Raw genomic sequence first — 19,359 nt, 5'->3', positions numbered from 1 at the left:
TCAGCGTATTTCAATTGCTTTACTTTTGTTACATGTGATTTTTTTTTTTTTTTTAAATGAAGCATTACAGTTAGAGAAATAATGAATTTCTTTCCAAAATATTTAGATGTGAAAAAGCAAAAAGATCTGCGATGTTACATGCTGGCCACTGATAAGCATGTATTGCTAAACATTGTGAGTTTACAAAATAAATTATCCAGCCCAAAATCTTGTCCGGGAAAATATAAATATTTTTTTCAAACAATAGCGTTGTGACATGACTCATGATAATAACACATTTTTGGGGGGATACATTGTATAACAGTATGAATAACCTACTATTGTATTAAAATGGCATACATCTAAATTATATGGAGAACAAGGCGTAGGGCCAGATGAGTTATTACTGCGTCGTGTTCCTTTTCAATATATAAAATGCTGCCAAAGAATGATATGATAACTAAAGATTGTATAATAAATAGCTAAATAGAAAAATAACATAAAATGTAATAATTCTGTGGTAAGATCACATAATAAATAATCAAATGAATAATTTAAAATACACATACTAATAGAAATATGCTATATTACAAATAAAATACCAAAGAAATCATAATGAAATAACTTAATTTAAAAAATAAAAAAAATAAAAAAAATATTTGCATATTTGCAAAAGCAAACCTTTTTCATGCTCTGCATCTAAATGGATTGTGTATGGTCTTCATGTTTATTATCCTCCCGCATGACGAACATTGTTTAAGAATTTATGATTGACCATCAAGTAACTTTTTCGCGTAAGTTAAGCGCCTCGTGAATGTAACTGGAACTACTGAGGAGGATTCGAGGGCAGCAAATGATAAGCGCAACTTGCACGTAGTCAACTGAGACATCAAACCGTTAGTTTGATTTATTCTGTGTGTTTTGCTTTGCACATGACTTTCTGGTTTTTCAGCTTTTTTTGCAAAACAAATGGACATCATCAGTCACGCCGGCCAAACGAAGTTTATCTTTGAGAAGTGGACCCGGAAGACGGCATCGAAATACGTGCGCGCTCATAAAAGCGAGATGGACGACAGGGAGCAGAACGCAGCTGGTGGGAGGATGAAGAAGAAGAGGGAGAAGAAAAGCTCAAGAAAAACAGCAAAAGTTCCCTCGGTTCACGTGCGCAATGCTGCCAAGCATGACATACTGTGGACTTGGGACTTGGTTTTTCACATGCAAAAAAGGCAAGTCAGCGCCACACCGTAAAAAAAAAAAAAAAAAAGCGCAGTAATAACTGCAGGTCATATGATTTATGCAAAATCCACAACACAAACTTAAGCCACTTTGCATTTCGGTGTTGGCGTCCTTTTGGGGCCTTCTAATTTCTTGCTTATTTTACGTGTCAGATTTCAGATAGTTTTAACGAGCATTGTCTGCAGTGTGGCTACAACACACACACACACATATATACACACTCGTACGCCAACATAAGCAAGTCCAGGAAAGACCCTCACCACAGTACGAGGAGTCTGTTGTCTCTGTGCCTCTTGCTGGCTCCTCTTTCACATTTATGATGCGCACACATGGAGCAGAGTGAGGGACTGGCTTATGTAAGGCCCCTTGACCCTCTTTAAAAAGTTGAAAAAAAGGCAACGCAACACACACCCACAAAAAAAATAAAATAAATAACACATTTGTTCCTAGCGACCAAAAACATCACATTGAAAAGCATTGACGATAGTAGTTTGAAATGTTACATGGATCCTAAGAGAGACCAGCACAATCCTTTATGTTTCAACTTTTCCACCAGGTGGTGCTACTTTTCCTCATTCAAAGCATGCAGCAACATTTCCCATCTTTTAACTTCCTGTAGAGTGAAAATAAAAATGTCTTCTAAATTGGACACACCACAAAAAATGGGTGTTGTTAACAACCTTGCCAAATTTGAATTATTAAAAAAAAAAAAAAAAAAAGTCAAGTATACAAAATGAGGCTTCAAAATGGTGTAAAATGAAGTCATTGTCACTGCTCTCGAATACTGTGGGCGTGTCCGGTGAATGCGCGAAAACCACACCCTGCTCAACTGTTAACCAGCAATCAAAAACAGATGCTTATATGACCTGGAAAAGTGGACGCTACATTGTTCAGCATCTTTCTTATGCCTTCGCATGTGTTTGAGCCATAAAATGTTTCAAGTTTTCTTTAAACCTGTTTGACAATTAGGAAAGTTCAAAGGTTATTTGTCACATCCTTTTATAATGCGGGTCAAATTGGTAAGTTTTATAAAATGTTAAAAAAAAAAAAAAAAGAAAGAAAAAACAACAACAAAAAACAGATGAAAGTTGTTCTGATTATTTTACTTTGCTTCTATTAGTATTTTATTTAATCTATTTTTTAAAATTCTTTTGGATTCTACATAGCATCACAACATTATAGAAGACAGGCCGTGCTAACAGGCTGGATTTAAACCTTTTACAGCTCGACCGAGCTTTCTACAAAGATATTAAATTGCTTTTTTTTTTTTTTTTAATGTGATGTGAACTTCCACAGGATCACGATTCTGTCAGGTTGTCCATAGGTGATGATGAACAACCTGGCAAACAATCGCAGACATTTTCCGGCTTCATCCCAAAGAGCATCCATTTTCTATACTGCTTATCTTGTGGCCAGATGACTGCGAGTGAACGGTGGTCAGCTGTCAATCAAAGTGGCGTTGAGTAGGAATTGATCCTGGCCAGCTCCGGGAATTCCAGCTATGTGAATCGCTACACTAGCGATGACCCTCGGCCCAACAGTGGTCAAATCAAACATCCACAGCTTTGTATGTTTTCCTGATCTATTTTGCTTTCTTTATGTTATCTTCTCAATATGTCTACCTGTCAATTTCCACTTATTGTTCAAACACGACTACTGAATGCAGTGGTACCTCGACTTACTGCATACGATTAAAACATTTACGTGTCATCATTTTAACACCAATAATTTCTTTCAAGTTTCATGTGCAATGGAACTGTTAAAGCATACATATTATGCATACCAAAATGTTCATACAGTTAGGTGTATTATAATTCATCATTATATATCACTGCAAATAAATATGTATGAATGTAAATATTGTGCTTCCCATTTTCCACAAACTGTACTATTACTGTGGCATAATTAAACTATATTTATAACTTACCACATACCAACATGCAACATTTAAATCTTCTGATTTTCTCTTTCTTTCAATTGGGTTAAAACGTCAGTTAATTCCGCTTCAGTTCTCCTCTTTGCATTTGTTTTTACTTAGTTGTGTGAATAGCAATATTCAGCAATATTCACACAAATGGACGTGTGAATATTGCTGCTGTGACAATTTCATTTCCCTCACAGGATTACCAAAAATTATCAAAAATATTATTTCTAGATTTGTAAAGTTTTCAACGGGTCAATTCGACCTGCAACATGACAGGAGGTTTACATATACACGTATGGATGCACATCCAGCAGTAATACATTATCATTAATACATTGCAACAGTCAAAATTACGCATACTAGTGGTATAATTTTAATATAATAATACTGTAGTGGTTTTAGTTTTTCATATTTTGTTACTTACACACAATGGTCACAATATTAGGCACACCTGCAGAATCCAATGAGATCCAAAACATCAGAGCCTTCTCGTGAAATTAAATAACCAAAATATTAGGCACAGCTCTCAGTGTGATGCAAAAATGAAACATTGTTAAATCACTACCTCTCTGCCACGGTCAGTTAAAAGTGGAGCATCATTATCTTTTTTGACAGCCAGATCCATCCCACCAAGTCATAAAAAGTATTTCGTGCCCTCACCTCCCCGCTGCTTGTTGCCTGGTGGTCCCGTCCGGGTACGACTGCACTCCAAAGTCTCCAAAGACCCCCCCAAAGAAAATTAACAAAACATAGAATGTCACCTCTTTAATAATAAAAAGTTGATCCACAGGTTGCGTTGAGATGTTGCAAAAAGAGGGTCCGGTGGACTTTGTGAGAAGAAAAAGAGGAAAGACTCGTGTGGCATCCAAAAAGAAAAAAGGAAAACGGGGGGAGGGTCGTCAAGAACTCGCAAAGTGGAAAAACTGTGACAGAGGGAAGGAGAAGGGAGGAGAGATGGTTGTTTTTACTCTTTTTAGATGTACTTTAGACAGACAGACAGATAGATAGATAGATAGATAGATAGATAGATAGATAGATAGATAGATAGATAGATAGATAGATAGATAGATAGAGGCAGGCAGACAGCTTTGCTTTCAGAAAGTACCGTTTATCTTAATGCAAAAAGCCATAGACGGGCCAACAAATAGCTTGGAAGCAATGGAAATTTGAACACAAATGGTGGCGCAACTCCTGTAGACAGACAATATCCCGTTACTCACGTGCATACATTCTTTGCAAAGAACGACTAATATTACTGCGGCTCACTGAGAAATTTTGACCGGCACTGTGTATATCCGTATGTCTGTATCTTACGAACCCCAGGTAGCCAAGTCGGACATACCAGAAGGAGCACCGCAATATCCACTGAATCAAAGCAACAACAACAACAACAAAAACGTGGCAAAAACTGTGCAATTCTTTACATTCTACTTAATTGTTTCATTACAGTATGTTTTTATCACGTACAATATTAGAGAGTGATATCCTTCTTATTCAAAACACATGTGCATGTGTGTGTGTGTGTGTCTCTCACATACTTACGTGACTGTCAGCTGTGTGTTGAGCAGCTCCAGTGAGACCGACAGTCATCCAGTCAGTCAGTCAGTGAGCTTCCCGACAACAGCTGGACATCTTTCCTCCCTAAAACAGGAGGTCGGCCTTGATAAGCAGCTGCTATGTTGCTTGTCTTCTCCTCCTTGCAGATTAAGACCTCATGTATGCATGTATGCATGCGGAAGGCGGAGGACATCCTTGTGGAGCAAATTCTAATATTTGTTCCATGAAATTTATTCCCAAGTCTATTAGTTTCTCTTGGCTGCACTGCTTCCAGTACGTGCATGTGGATGTAACAGTTTGTTTTATTTTGTTGTTTTGTTTTGTTTTGTCCAATCAGATTTCAGTCTCTGTGTGTATTTGTATATTTATATTTGCTTGTTTTTATTTGTATTTTATTTACGTTTTTGTCATGTTATTTGATAATTATTGGTTCTGAACTGCTGCAGATGATTTAGGTGGCACCGTTTACTGCTGTTATATTGCATTTTTTTTGGGGGGGGAGGGGGGAATAGTACTGATGTTTGCATAATTGCATTGACGTGATTGTGATGGTATTATGAGGTGGATTAAATGGGGTAAATCCCCACTGAAGGCCCAGGGACCAAATGTACCGCCCGTCACTGTACTTACAAACTGCGTCGAGAAAATAAAATGCTCCTCCTCTGTTTTAGGCAACGTCAATACAAATTAACGTGTTTAGTGATCAATGCTGCTATCTAGCGTTCGTGTGCATACCTAACATGCATTTACAGAAATTTGGAAAGCTCAGACATTAATACATTTTGGGTAATATCGGTAATAATATAATATAGAAATAGAAAGAACAAGGATGCAGGTACATTGTGCTGCATTCGGTTGCGCACAAGGAACATTACGACAAGCGACCTGGGATGTTTTACAGGTAAGAAATATTTTTGGGAGGTTTTTGGTTTTTTTTTTCAAATTCAAAGTTGATGGCACACGCTTTGACACTGACAAAAATAAGTAAACCTCATGATAATCGGTTGAGAATTGCACAAGTTACGATTTGATTTCAATGTCCATGCATTGCCTTTGATAGGAAAGTCGCCCCTGCAAATATGGCCGCTACGTAGGCACGTTAGTTAGTGTCGTATAGTTTCTCTTCATATCTGTGCACAAAAGTACCCAATGGAGCATGGGATGTGACGTATTTCCGGTGTCATGTCAGCCTCCTGCTAAAGCCGCGTGACACACTTCTCTAAAGGTTCCAACTTTGTTTTTATCTCATTTTGAATGAAACGCGGCGCTAATATGTTAGCGGGTTTAACTGGACACTATAACACTAATATTTTTGATCAAATATCGCGTTAAAAATATTTCCATTGTATTGTGGTTACGAGACGTTCGTCTTCGTTGTGGTGTTTTCCCAGTCAAATATCAAAGAAAACATATTAACTAACCTTCCCGCATTCAGATGGCGGACGTTGTCCAAGAAAAGGGCCACGGCTTGAGGTTTGCTGAGCAGCAGCTGAAGCGTCACGGGTGGAAACATGGTCAGATGTTGTCTACTGGCTCTTGTTATTCATCATATCACTGCAACCTGACATGTTTATTATGTTTTTATTGATGCTTAGGCAAAGGACTGGGTCGGAATGAGAATGGCATATCTGAAGCCATCAAGGTCAAAGTGAAATCTAACAAAAGCGGGGTGAGGCGTGCGTGCGCGCGTGTGTGTGTGTGTGTGTGTGTGTGTGTGTGTGTGTGTGTGTGTCCAGTGAAAGTTGACATTTTGTGTGTTGTGTCAGGTGGGCCACAAGGAAGGAGAGCAGTTCACCTTCCACTGGTGGGATCACGTCTTTAATAAGGCCTCGTCCAGCCTGGAGGTGGAGTCCCATCAGGTTGGTGGTATTAAAAAAAAAACATAGGACATTATGTAAATAGAAAAGGTCTGTCGCACGGTCAAAATGTCCAAATTTTCCATTTGGGGGGACTGCTATTGTATAAAAGCCTGAGTAAGTGTACAGTAGCTTTTTTTTTTAGTGATACAAGTGTAAACAGAAGTTAACTGGCTGCATATTAAAAGTTAACAATAAGTTGTATACTCAACGTTGTCAGCTGTTTGACGTTCTTGTGTAGCTCATTGTTGGTATACCAACTGTTGCGTGTTATCAATTCTAATCTCTTATTGTGGGCAAAGATTTTAAGTGTATCAATTTAACAGTTGCTGTATTCGGGTTGCTATCTTGCTATATGTAAGCATACCGATTGTTAGCATATTAGCATTTGCTCAATTCTTATTAGAAATAGTAGACAACTGTGGGCAAAAACTTTGTCTTCAGGTTGCTATCCTTCTGTGTCAGGGTACAAACCGTTAGCACGTTAGCATTTGATCCATTCTTATTAGAAATAGTTTCTGTACGAAGATGTAAAATTTTGATGACGTTTCTGTACTCAGGTTATCTTGCTATATGTTAGTGTACCAACTGTTAGCATTCAAGTTCAGTAGGCTTTAGCTCATTGCCGTCTGTCCACAAGATGTTTCCAAATCAACATCGTGGTTCCAAGTGGTTTATTAGCATGTTAGCTGTTAGCATTGTTAAACTTGCCTTCATAAGATGTTATGATTGCTCTCTTATGTTTTATTCAGGATGGGATTTCGCTAAAGAAGATGGCTGAGGACGGCGAAGAAGGCATAATTTCTAACAAGAAGCCCAGAAAGGCCTCGCTGGCTAAAGCCAAACTCTATGGATGCTTTGTCAAGGTGAAATGATCGAAGGTTTTCCAGCAAGAGTTCCAGACTAAAGACGTGTCGATTTAATGTTTCTTGTTTTCAGTCGGCCACTCTGCTGTCTGGTCAGGAGCATCCAGAGCCAACAGTCGACAGCAGCAGCAGCAGTAGCATCAGCAGCTCGGACCAGGAGAAAGATCTCGAACTGGATCTATCCTCCACCACCAAGTGAGAACTTGTTTTTTGCTTTGATCCTTATGTAAACCAGCAGAATTAAAGCATTGAAAATGTTCAGTAGTCAATGTTTGCTTGCAGTATGTAAACCAGCACCATTAAAACGTCAAAATATTCTAATTTGCATTAATTGCAAAAAATAAATCTGTTTTTAACACATTTGCTTTAACTCTATTTTAGAGGATAAGAGTCAAAGCATTAGGACAAACAATACAAATTTTAATCTGAATGTTTTAATTCTGGCGGCACGGTGGACGACTGGTTAGAGCGTCAGCCTCACAGTTCTGAAGACCCGGGTTCAATCCCCGGCCCCGCCTGTGTGGCGTTTGCATGTTCTCCCCGTGCCTGCGTGGGGTTTCTCCGGGCGCTCCGGTTTCCTCCCACATCCCAAAAACATGCATTAATTGGAGACTCTAAATTGCCCGTAGGTGTGAATGTGAGTGCGAATGGTTGTTTGTTTGTGTGTCCCCTGCGATTGGCTGGCAACCAGTTCAGGGTGTACCCCGCCTCCTGCCCGATGACAGCTGGGATTGGCTCCAGCACGCCCGCAACCCTAGTGAGGAGAAGCGGCTCAGAAAATGGATGGATGGATGGATGGATGTTTTCATTCTTATGTTCATCAGTGGAATTGAAGCATAAAATGTTGTATCAAAGATAAATCAACAGAATTAAAAACTCGGGAACTCATTAATGCTTTTGACATGTTTCTGATTCTTTCCAGTCTGTCTGATTGTGACCTCATGAAGGCTTGTGGAGGACGCACTGCCCACAAGTCAGTCCGTTTGTAGAAACACATCTTTAGGACTCAATATATTTTAGATGCTCATTTTGTTTTCTGTTCTTTTGTTTTTTCAGAGGAGCCAGGCATGGCTTGAACATGAGCGCTAAGCTAGCCCGGCTGGAGCAGCAGGAGGCTGACTTCATGGCCAAGTACGGAAAGAAGAACCTTGTCAGGCGGGAAGACGACGAGCTAAAAATAAAGAAGATATCCAAGGAGAAGACTGAAGAACTAAACGATGCTCTTTCGGAACCTTCTGACGTCAAGCTCAAAAAGAAGAAAAAGAAAAGGAGCAACGAGAAGAAGGAGGAGGTGAGATGCGTAGAAAACGGTGACGCAGCCCACAAGAGGAAGCAGAAGAAGAAAAAGGCAGAGTTTAAAAGTCCAGAGCTTGACACCACTCCGTTTCTGGAGAAGAAGAAAAAGAAGAAAGAGCAGCAAGTTGCAGTAGAAGAGCAGAGTAACCACGGAGAATCAGAGCTACTCGTTTCCGAACATCAAGTCAAGAAGAAAAGGAAAAAGGACTCAAACATCAGCGAGGAAGCACAACCACATCCTCCACCAAAGAAGAAGAAGAAAAAGTCCAAAGACTAACTTTTGTTCTTCTATAGTGACTGAAGCCTATCTGCCAATAAATGCATAACTGACTTGTTTGATGGGCGTTTAAGTCCGTCCGATCATCTTCAGCCTCGTTTTGAATGAGAAATGGACCGTAAAGTGACACACTCAGTGTGATATGAGTAAACCAAATAGTTAAATATCAATTACATATGAAATCATTATTTACCTTGCAGATGATAATGTAATTAGCATGTCACTGGAAGCTTACCGACTAACAACATGACAAATTGTGCTGAAATTCTGTTGAACCCCATTTTGAATTTATTGCCTATGAATTTTTTTTAATGACTGAAAATAAATTAATACATTTTTAAAATGTGCTTCCATTAGTATATGTCTCCTAGAGGCAGTAGTGAAGTCTGTAGTGTTGAAATTATGGCTGGGCAAACTTTTGTGCTCAAGGGCCATTTGATTTTTATTTGTTTTCATTTTTTTAAGGGACAGATGGGCCTGGTCATTTGTAGATCGGGTTTAAAAAAGGGGGGGAAAAAGGTTCAACTATATATTCAAATGCATACGTTTTTTTACATGTGTACAGTAGACCCCTGAAAATTCGCAAATTCATCTATTCACTGACTTTTCTGGAACCTACCCTACATTATTTGCGGAAACCCCAGTTTATATGCATTTTTTTTGTTTTTTAATCTGATCCGCCTTTTTTTTTTTTTTTTTTTTTTACTCAATCTGCAGTTATTGGTATTATTATTTTTAAATTAACGGCAATTAAAATTATTTGTGGAGTTTCGCTATCCGTGATCCGGCGCAGTCCCTGTCCCCTGCCAACAGCTGGGGTCTGATGTATTTTAATTTATTTCATATATTAAAATAATACTTCATAATAAATTAATTTGTAATGTATGGATAATTTAATATTAATTAAACTTTTAATCATATAAAATGTTAAACATTTTACGAATTGTATTATTTTTAAGTATCATTACAATAAAACAACCAAATATTTAATTTGATACAATTAAAAAATTCATAATGTAAACTATTTGAATAAACAAATATTTGGATAAAACAAGTAAATTAATGCAACGGATATTTGAAATGGTTGGCAGGCCGTATCAATGTACAGAATATTGACCTGAAATGTGATTTATTTTTGCCACACAAAAAGAAAATATGCACATTAAATGGAAATCTTGTCTATTTAAACCACTAAATACCATAGTATCTGAACTCTTCCACAGTTGACACCCAAACATGCAAAAAATTGTGTGTATACAGTAGTATCAGGATACTTTATTCTCACAGATGCCTTCAGGGTATTTTAGTTTACATTCGTTAAATTAAACGACGACATGGCGCAAAGGCAGATTGTGCAACTCAGCTTCTTGGAAACTAAAATCCCACATGAGATGTACATAGAGGAAGTTGAAAAATTGTGTTGAAGAATCTGTTGATAAATGCAACTTTTTGTTGCAACTAAATTTTTTTTTTTTTTTTTAAATCCTCACGTCTTTAATGATTCCTGTATTTGCTATTCAAATGTAACGACCAATCTGTTAAAATGTTGAGTTTAAATTTTTTTTCTTAACTTGCCCCAACGATGATGCTGGATGCTATTGTGCCACAGACTTGCGTTAATTATTTTCCATGGTTGCACAACGTGGTTGCTAAATACTAAGTGTTACTACACACCACTGTCTAGAAAAATTTAAAATTAAGTCTCTCTAGGCTAATTTTATAGCATAATAAATAATTAAGCTCCCTGCATTGTCAGTTGTTTAGTTAGTTATTGTTTTTTGTTTTTTTTTAGCTGTCCATAACCTTGTTTTAGTGTGGGTGCTAACAAGCTGTACAACCAGATTAGATTTACCTGGCAAGCAAGCTACTTAGCTCACTGTAGCTTGTGTGGTACCCAAACTTTGTAGTTCGCAACCTACCTCTAGCTAATAAACTAGATTTGGCTTGGCAAGATCTTTAGTCAGCTACTTACCCTGGTAAGTACCGCATTAGGTTTGGCTTGCCTGAGGATAAGCGATATGGGAAATGGATGGATGTTTAGTAGTTACTTAGCTTCTGAGCTACTAAGCTAAATTTGGCTTGCCCAATTGTCCAGTTTGATACTTAACCAGCTAGCTACTGTGCTAGTTTTGAATTGCCAAGCTCGCTAGTGAGCTACTTGACTGCTAGCTACTGAACCAGATTTAGCTTGAAAGCTTTCTCACTAGCCAGCTAGCTACGACTTGCCAAGCTATCTACTCCACTCATGAGCTAACCAGCTAGCTACTGAACGAGATGTTTCTAGTTAGCTACTTAAATCAGATATTACTAAACTAGATTTGGTTTGCCAATTTTTCTTGTTGGCTACTTAGCTCGCTAGCTACAATCCATCCATTTTCTGAGCCGCTTCTCCTCACTAGGGTCGCGGGCGTGCTGGAGCCTATCCCAGCTGTCATCGGGCAGGAGGCGGGGTACACCCTGAACTGGTTGCCAGCCAATTGCAGGGCACATACAAACAAACAACCATGCGCACTCACATTCACACCTACAGGCAATTTAGAGTCTCCAATTAATGCATGTTTTTGGGATGTGGGAGGAAAGCGGAGTGCCCGGAGAAAACCCACGCAGACACAGGAAGAACATGCAAACTCCACACAGGCGGGGCCAGGGATTGAACCCGGGTCCTCAGAACTGTGAGGCTGACGCTCTAACCAGTCGTCCACCGTGCCGCCGCTAGCTACAATTTATATTACTATTTAGGATTTTGCTAAATTTACCTTGAGAGTCTTCTCATGAGCTACTTACCTCAACTTAGCTTGGAACCAGCTCGCGATTAAGTGAGGTTTATCAAGTTAGCTAACCAGATAGTTCCTGTGCTACACTTAGCCTGAGTGCTCACGAGGCACCTCGAGTTGTCTTGCGAGCATTCTTGTTGGCTACACTTACCTATCAAAGCTGGCTTCACAGACAGATTGGGTGTGTATTTGTTTTGTATGAAAGTGATGTATTAGTGTAGATCAAGTTTGGTGAAGACATTGGTTTCGCAGATGAATCTGTTCTTCATGTCGCAGTAGACTCTTCTCCAGTTGTCCAGCGACGTTGATGTCAGCGACTTTGACATCAGAGCGCAGCGGTTTCTGATGTAATAGGTTTCATCTCTCCAGAACCTTAACACCACACAAAATGGAGTTCGTTAGACATCACTGCACGTTGGCTAATGGTGTAGGATACTTTGCTTCAGGCAAATATTTAACCAATTTATTTGGTTTATTGGTCGTCCAAGAGTGTTTCTTATGTTGTCTAGCTACTGGGCTAGATTTAGCTTAAGAGCTTTAGTGTTAGCCCAGCTTAGCCTGCGAGCTAAGCCGCTAGCTGCGGCGCTAGATATAGCTTGAGAGCGTTCTCATGAGCGACTTAGCTTGAAAGCTAACCAGCTAGCAACTGAGTTACATTTACCAGTTAGCTACTGAGTTAGAGTTGGCTTGCTAGCTTTCTAGTTAGCTCAATTTAGCTTGCAAGCTAAAGAGTAGATACTGAGCTAAATTTAGCTTTACAGCTTTCTCATGAGCTACTTAGGTTGTAAACTAACCAGGCAGCTCTTGAGTTGGATTCTCCAGCTAGTCACTGAGATAGATTTGCTTTTCAATGCTTCCTAGTTGCTACTTAGCTTAATTTAGCTTGAAAGATGACCAGCTAACAACCGGGCGGATTTGGTACTGCCTAGTTTTGTTGTGATTTTGGTGTTTGTTTGCTCACGCCAGAGTGAGGTTGCGTCCATCGTTCCACTTCCAGTTCTCCGAGAGTTCGGTCTTGTTTAGGCCTATCCAGTAGCCGTGCTTGTCGTCTTGGTAGTACCTCGTGTGGTTTGTGATGAATTCCTGAATCAACCACCAAAATAACACTAAATATACAGTATTCATCAGTTAGCAGTATCACATTAAATTCAACGCTATGGAAAGCTGTTTTAGTGTACCTGCTACCTACTGGGCTATATTTGGCTTGCCATGTTTTCTAGTTTGCTACTTTGCTCAACTTGGCTTGAGACCCAAGCTATTAGGTACTGAGCTAGATTCAGCTTGCCAAGCTTTGTACAGTAGATAACTACTTAGCTTGCAAGCTAACCAGGTAGATCTGACTCAAGCCATGTTTTCTAGTAAGCTACTTAACCCGCGAGCTACTGTGCTAGATTCGGCTTGCTGAGCTTTCTAATTAGCTACTTAGCTTGTTAGCTTGTCAGCTAAATTTAACTTGCCAAGGCTTCTCGTGAGCTACTTACTTCACGATCTAACTTGTTGGCTAATGAGCACGATAAAATTAGAATTGATTTGATTTGTACAGCGTCCCACAGGGATGTGTACTAAAACCCCTGTAATTGAAAATAATGTATTATCGTACTGTTATGTTCACCTGTTCTTCCTGGCTTTCAATGAGCAGCAGGTGTGCATTCTTCCGCCTGCAGTCATCAACACTGTCCTGCCAGTCCATCCAACCGCTGTAGTAAGGTGAGTGCACAAACAAGTAACACTTGGAGCCGAACAGCAGCCAGTCGTCCATGCACGGCTTGCACAGGCTTAAAACTAAAAAAAAAAAAAAAAAAAAAAAAACGCAAACACAAAAATCCATGGCTCTTTCATTCTTTTCATTTTTAAATTGGCAATCAAAAATCTAAATACAAAAAAAGTGACAGGATTATATTGTTAAATATCAAAACATATATTTATTTTCTAAAATAGAAAAAAACACGTTTCAATTTTAGGCTCAGAGGAAAAATAAAAATAAAAAAAATGGACTGAGTTGGATTTAATAATTCATTTGTGGGTGGTTTGGTAACGACCATTATTAATGCTACGTTAGCTTGTTAGTCGCCATGATCAGTCAGGGCAATGACCGGCATCTGTCAAATAGATGGGTGGATGGATGGATGGACAGACGGGCGGACGGACAGACAGAGTGATACAGTATATGTGTGTATAAATTATTAAATTAATGTGACACCACCAAAGGTAGTTGAGAACAACCAGGCCAAGATCCTGTGTGACTTCCAGGTACAGACTGACAAACTGGTGATGATGGTAGTGTATATATATATAAATATCCATCCATCCATTTTCTGAGCCGGTCCCAGCTGTCATCGGGCAGGAGGCGGGGTATACCCTGAACTGGTTGCCAGCCAATCGCAGGGCACATAGAAACAAACAACCATTCGCACTCATAGTCATGCCTACGGGCAATTTAGAGTCTCCAATTAATGCATGTTTTTGGGATCTGGGAGGAAACCGGAGTGCCCGGAGAAAACCCACGCAGGCACGGGGAGAACATGCAAACTCCACACAGGCAGGGCCGGGATTCGAATCCCGGTTCCCAGAACTGTGAGGCAGATGTGCTAACCAGTCACCCACTATATATATATTATTTATTTTAATTTACAAATACAGAAATATTGAATAATTATTACTTTAATATGATTATATATGTATCTCTTGAGTTTTCTCCGGGCACTCCGGTTTCCTCCCACATTCCAAAAGCATGCATGGTAGGTTGATTGACGACTCTAAATTGCCCTTAGGTGTGAATGTGTGCGCGAATGGTTGTTTCTTTATATGTGCCCTGCATTTGGCTGGCGACCAATTCAGGGTGTAGCCCGCCTCTCGCCCGAAGTTAGCTGGGATAGGCTCCAACACGCCTGCGACCCTTGTGAGGATAAAGCAGTACAGACGATGGATGGATGGATGGATGTATCTCCTAAACTTATACTTTAATAAAGATATTGTTATGATATTCATTATAATTTACAAATAAAATGAGTAATAATCATTTTAATATAAACATATATATACTATTTACTGTAATAATAAATATATTTTAATAAAACATTTTATAAAAATATAATTAGAATTTTAAAATACCAAAATATTAAATAATATTTTAATGTAACATTTATATTTAATGAATTGTAATAAATGTCAAACATGTTTTATTAAAAAGTGTTGAATTATAATTATATTTACACATTTTATATTGTAGTGCTTGTAAAATAATAAAAATGAACAATTATGTCGAAATTTTATAGACGATAAAATATATGATATAATATTGTTTTATTTTTTCATTGTAATAATTAAATACTAATATTAATTATAATAACATAAGAATCTCAGTTATTTTTTTAATGATAAATTTCCCAATTAATTAATGAAGGAGATTTAATGGCATCGCCATGGTAACCTGTTTGCGTGTGCGTGTTCACCTCTTTGCGGACAGTAGGTGATGACGGGGAAATTGTCGTACTGGAGGACCATGCCCATGGTCCAGTTGAGTTGGTCCCGCTCCCAACTCAGCTCCTGAGCTCGTTCCCGCAATAGCTCCAGCTCGGCCCGCACGTGTTCGTTCTGAGCCGTCAGGTTGACGTTCTGCCGGCGTTGCTCGGCCGTGACGACGTTCACTGGAGCAGGAAAACTACTTTACTGGCCATGTGTATCATTTCTTCTTTACATTTTTAATGGGCCATCAAAAATTAAATACATTAATTAAACGTGACTGATTATTTTGTTATTTGTTTGTGTAAAATCTGATGCAAAAAAAATGAAAAAAAGCCAGATTTTTTTTCATATTTAAATTTAAAATCTAGAGACAGGTTTACGTAACCCACAAGTTTGGTAAGGCGCATTATAGTAAATCTATGTTAGCTTGTTAGCTGCCACAATCAGTCCAGATGACGGACATGGACAAATATGTACTAGTTAGAGCAGTGATTCTCCAAGTGTGGTACACAGTCTCCCTCTACTGGTATGTGGAAGAATCACTGAATCAGTATTAATTTTGTTGACGAAAATGTTTCATCACAGTTATAGTCAACAGCCTTTTTTTCTGACAACAACGAGACGGTGACTACATAAAAATGTTAGATAGATCCGACCAATTACATTTGAAAGTCAAATTCAGTCCATTTTCTTTTGTATCTGAGCCGCTTTGTTTTTTGTTTTGTTTTTGTTTGTTTTGTGTGTGTTAGATTAAAAACAAATAAGAAAATGTTTGTGTTCGATTAAAAACAAATAAGAAAAATAATCAGTCATTTTTTTATTTTGGATTGCCAATGAAAAATTATTTCAGTAGGACGAAAAAACAGAGGCGTACTTACGGTGCAGGGTGAGGGCAATGATGACAGATATGAGGATGACGCAAAGGACACCCAGAGTGGCCACTGCCAGGGTGGCAGGTATGTGGTGCGACACTTTCGACACGTTTTCTAGTGGGAAAGCAACAAAAAAAAAAATATATATATATATATATATATATATATATATATTTATGCAACAAAGAAGAAGAAGAACGACCTTTTAAAGCACTGTTTTTCCAAACCTTTATTGACTACTCCCAAAAATTTGGTGATATGGAAATTTCCGGATGAACCTAAAATGCACTGTAATCTTTACAGGTGAACTTAATTTTACCTTGTGTTTACTTTTGAATCTACGTGTCCAACTGTTCAATGTTTCACTACTTTTTTGCACAACTTGCAGTTTTCTAACAAGTGTAAAGAAAATGACAAATCGAGGGGGAAAATAGGCCAAAACGTCAAGAGTTTAAATCGCCAAAGTCTTTCACGTTTTGCAAGACGGCAGCGCACCTCACCAGAATTTATTCAAAGAGTTAACCTTGGCGTGTTTGGCTTTTTCTTTCAGACATCGCACCTCACAAGAGGGTCAGTTCATCAAGCATCAAAGGCCCAACTCGGTACGTTTACAACACTAATTCCCAAAGAAAACGACAAGTCGACCAGAAATTGAGGAAAATAGGCCTTTAAAATCGCCTGACTTAGACTAAACTAGCATGTTCGGCTATTTGACTTTTTTTGGCACTTAAGAGTATTCCATTAGAAGCGCTGTTAGGAAAACAGCGTGCAACTGCGCCACGTACATCATCCAGAAATCATATTTATCTAATAGCATGACAAAACCATAAAACATTTCAATAAAATACATCATGCTCACTAGATATACTGATTATAAAATGTATTCATGTGTGCAGATCGCGACAGATGTGTTTTGGGAGAACAGTTTTGCCAGGACCAACCGATCAGAGGAAGGAAAAATGCTGGCATCGTTGATGAAGACGAATTTGAAATGTGATACGTTAAAGAAACAGTCCCACTGCTAATCTACTTGAAGTTTCATGGGCCAGCACTACTAATTGTGAAGGCCCTTGAGAAGATTAGGTTGACATGGCGACACAAAGGCTGTAATATGATTGGACAAAAAAAAAAACATCTAACATTCACTTTACCATAATGGAAGCAGTTCAGCCAAGAGAAACAGGACCAAGTAAACACAATACATTGTTGGGAATAAATTATTGTTTTGTCACTTGAAGTAACCTTGGGGGAAAAAAAAGTCAAGAACCTTGGAACATGTGAGGCAGACTGCAAGGTAACTCCTTGGTCCTCACGTCATCGTAGATTTCCTCCACTTCGCCGCACTTCTCTGGAAAGACATTTTCTTGTGTTGGTAAATGTGTCAGTGTTTAAATGACAACTAGTCAAAGCACTGCCAACAGGTGGACAAGGAGTCTGAATGGCAGCGTTCAAGAAGGTGTAGGGAAGCTTCCGGAAACCTTGGGTGACGCGCTGCTCTGCCCACGTGTCCAGCTTGCTCCTCACGTCTTCGTAGACCACGGCGTTGTTCGGCAGCTCTGGAAAGATTAATGCACGTTGTTTTCATTTGGACCTGATCGTGTGTTGTCCTTGCCAAATTGTGAACTCACATTGAACTCCAATATACTAAAATGGATGGAAAATATCGAACATATACATTTTGAAATATATTTGATTAACAAATATTTTAAATGAGTTCAATAAAATATATACCGTATAACTACACGTACACACATTTGTATACAGTGTCGCCTTGAGATACGAGCGACCCGACTTACAAGTTTTTCGAGATACAAGCCGACAAATTTTGCTTTTCAACTGGCGAGCAAAACCTCGAGATACGAGCGCTGTATGGTGGCGGTGAGCTCAACTCGCTTCACAAAAAGCAGCAGTTTGGCAGATAGTGAACAAATGTTCCAAAAAGACGCTTCAAGCTGTTAAATGCCACTCCCAGTTGAACTTTACTGTCAAACTCAGCATACAACAAAAGAATTACACATGTATTTTAAAAGACCACGTAGCTTTCTTAAGAAAGTCTGCTTAGCTTGATGCTAACAAACAATGCAAAACACCATTAAGGGGCTAACGGATCGCATGGGGGTCACAGTGTTATAACACAAACGGTGGAACAGCACATGTAAACAGATAATAAAATAATACTCTCAAGCATTACAGTATATTCTTTATCCTCTGCACACGACGGCTAACATTACTGCGGCCTACTGAGCAGCTAAGACAGTCCCTCTGTACTGTATATCCGTATGTCTGTATTATACTGCCCCCAGGTGGCCATGGCACTGACACCTGAAGGAGCAGCACATAGTCCATTGAATTGAAGCGACTAATGTAGCAAAAACTGGTTGATGGCTTTGAATTACATTTAATTGTGTTTTTCTTTTTTGGCGGCTTGGGGCTGGAACACATTATGGCATTTGCGATCTTCCAGTAGGTGATTTGAGATACAAGTGTTTTGCGAGCGAGGTCACGGAACAAGTTAAACTCGTATCTCAGGGCACCACTGTACCAGTATTTATTCATTTCCAAGTCATTTATGAGGACATAAAGTAATTCATTTTTGTATTGTTATAACCGCTAAATCCAGACTTCCTGTTCATTTTGTTGTGGGAAAAATAACCTCCAAATGGCTCTAAAACCTGCATTTGAGTGGAGATTTGTTTTGTGAATTCAATTGAAGCTTTTAATATAACACAAGTAGCTCTCTGACAGAGTTAGTATGTATGCTTTGTATTTGAAATACAAATGTAGAAAAACACATTCCTACATCCTACATCGTCAAAACTTTTAATTAATAAAAACAAAAATGTAAACGACTCACGGTGAGAGTTGAATTTGACTGTCACATAATTGAGTTCCTCTGCCATAATTCCACCCAAAAACAAATAAAATAAAAATACTAATCCAGCAAAAGGTTTAAGTACATCCCAGCTAGTAAACGTTAGGAGGGACGAGCAGCTTTGTGGCCCAAAAATGAAACTCAAGTGTGAGTAAGAACTTATAAGTTCTTCTTTTTTCTTCTTCCTCTTCTTTTTTGGACGACGTGAAGCAAAACATGCAACGTTTGATTCGGTGTTCTGGGCAGGCTGGTGGTGAGTGGGGGTCGTCTCTGAAAACGTCATACATTCAAAATCCTGTAAATGAGTTCACGCAGATAAATACAATAATATACAATCAGCATTTTGGAGGATGTGTGTGTGTGAGTCCACATGAACATTACCCAT

The 19,359-nt window shown here is 38.7% G+C and overlaps 3 protein-coding genes across 8 annotated transcripts in view; 1 reads left to right on the top strand and 2 right to left on the bottom strand.

The window, feature by feature from the left end:
- pear1 (platelet endothelial aggregation receptor 1) overlaps window positions 1–4,769 on the bottom strand; it is a 51,987-nt gene extending 47,218 nt beyond the window's left edge. For 2 of the 5 annotated variants that reach the window (XM_061674838.1, XM_061674843.1), the window contains exon 1: window positions 1,476–1,572. In XM_061674838.1, coding sequence (XP_061530822.1) covers window positions 1,476–1,546 — 71 coding nt within the window. In that variant the 5' untranslated portion in view covers window positions 1,547–1,572. Of the gene's footprint in view, window positions 1–1,475; window positions 1,573–3,799; window positions 4,119–4,681 lie in introns of those variants that run through there. The other 3 variants (XM_061674841.1, XM_061674840.1, XM_061674836.1) reach the window with 3 other exon arrangements.
- A 1,083-nt stretch (window positions 4,770–5,852) lies between these two features.
- Window positions 5,853–9,352, top strand: gpatch4 (G patch domain containing 4). Its single transcript, XM_061674833.1, has 8 exons — window positions 5,853–5,921; window positions 6,132–6,210; window positions 6,292–6,365; window positions 6,463–6,555; window positions 7,305–7,418; window positions 7,492–7,613; window positions 8,341–8,391; window positions 8,475–9,352. The coding sequence occupies exons 2-8, from the start codon at window positions 6,132–6,134 to the stop codon at window positions 8,989–8,991; spliced, it is 1,050 nt and encodes a 349-aa protein (XP_061530817.1). The 5' UTR covers window positions 5,853–5,921; the 3' UTR covers window positions 8,992–9,352.
- Window positions 8,198–19,127, bottom strand: LOC133401629 (oxidized low-density lipoprotein receptor 1). Of its 2 annotated transcripts, none has more exons than XM_061674834.1 (8): window positions 18,957–19,127; window positions 17,581–17,658; window positions 17,370–17,450; window positions 16,109–16,216; window positions 15,218–15,412; window positions 13,366–13,547; window positions 12,727–12,848; window positions 8,198–12,137 (listed from the first exon to the last, which is right to left on the bottom strand). In XM_061674834.1, the coding sequence occupies exons 1-8, from the start codon at window positions 19,000–19,002 to the stop codon at window positions 11,978–11,980; spliced, it is 972 nt and encodes a 323-aa protein (XP_061530818.1). In that variant the 5' UTR covers window positions 19,003–19,127; the 3' UTR covers window positions 8,198–11,977. The 2 variants fall into 2 exon arrangements, with proteins under 2 accessions (XP_061530818.1, XP_061530819.1); XM_061674835.1 differs by having other exon boundaries at window positions 13,378–13,547.
- Between the last annotated feature and the right edge of the window lie 232 nt (window positions 19,128–19,359).

Source organism: Phycodurus eques, chromosome 4 (genome assembly GCF_024500275.1).
Source record: "Phycodurus eques isolate BA_2022a chromosome 4, UOR_Pequ_1.1, whole genome shotgun sequence".
Taxonomy (NCBI): Eukaryota; Metazoa; Chordata; class Actinopteri; order Syngnathiformes; family Syngnathidae; genus Phycodurus; species Phycodurus eques.
Note: the sequence above shows the minus strand (reverse complement) of the source record. Positions and strands in the feature narration are given on the sequence as shown.

Bases quoted from the DNA above. Each gene is read 5' to 3' on its own strand.
- gpatch4 (XM_061674833.1), top strand. From the start codon at position 6,132: ATGGCGGACGTTGTCCAAGAAAAGGGCCACGGCTTGAGGTTTGCTGAG. The intron at 6,366-6,462 runs GTGAGGCGTGCG...GTGTTGTGTCAG, and splicing joins TGAAATCTAACAAAAGCGGG to GTGGGCCACAAGGAAGGAGA. The intron at 6,556-7,304 runs GTTGGTGGTATT...TGTTTTATTCAG, and splicing joins TGGAGGTGGAGTCCCATCAG to GATGGGATTTCGCTAAAGAA.
- LOC133401629 (XM_061674834.1), bottom strand. From the start codon at position 19,002: ATGGCAGAGGAACTCAATTATGTGACAGTCAAATTCAACTCTCACC. The intron at 15,413-16,108 runs GTAAGTACGCCT...TTCCTGCTCCAG, and splicing joins CATTGCCCTCACCCTGCACC to TGAACGTCGTCACGGCCGAG. The intron at 13,548-15,217 runs GTGAACACGCAC...TTTTTTTTTTAG, and splicing joins CACCTACTGTCCGCAAAGAG to TTTTAAGCCTGTGCAAGCCG.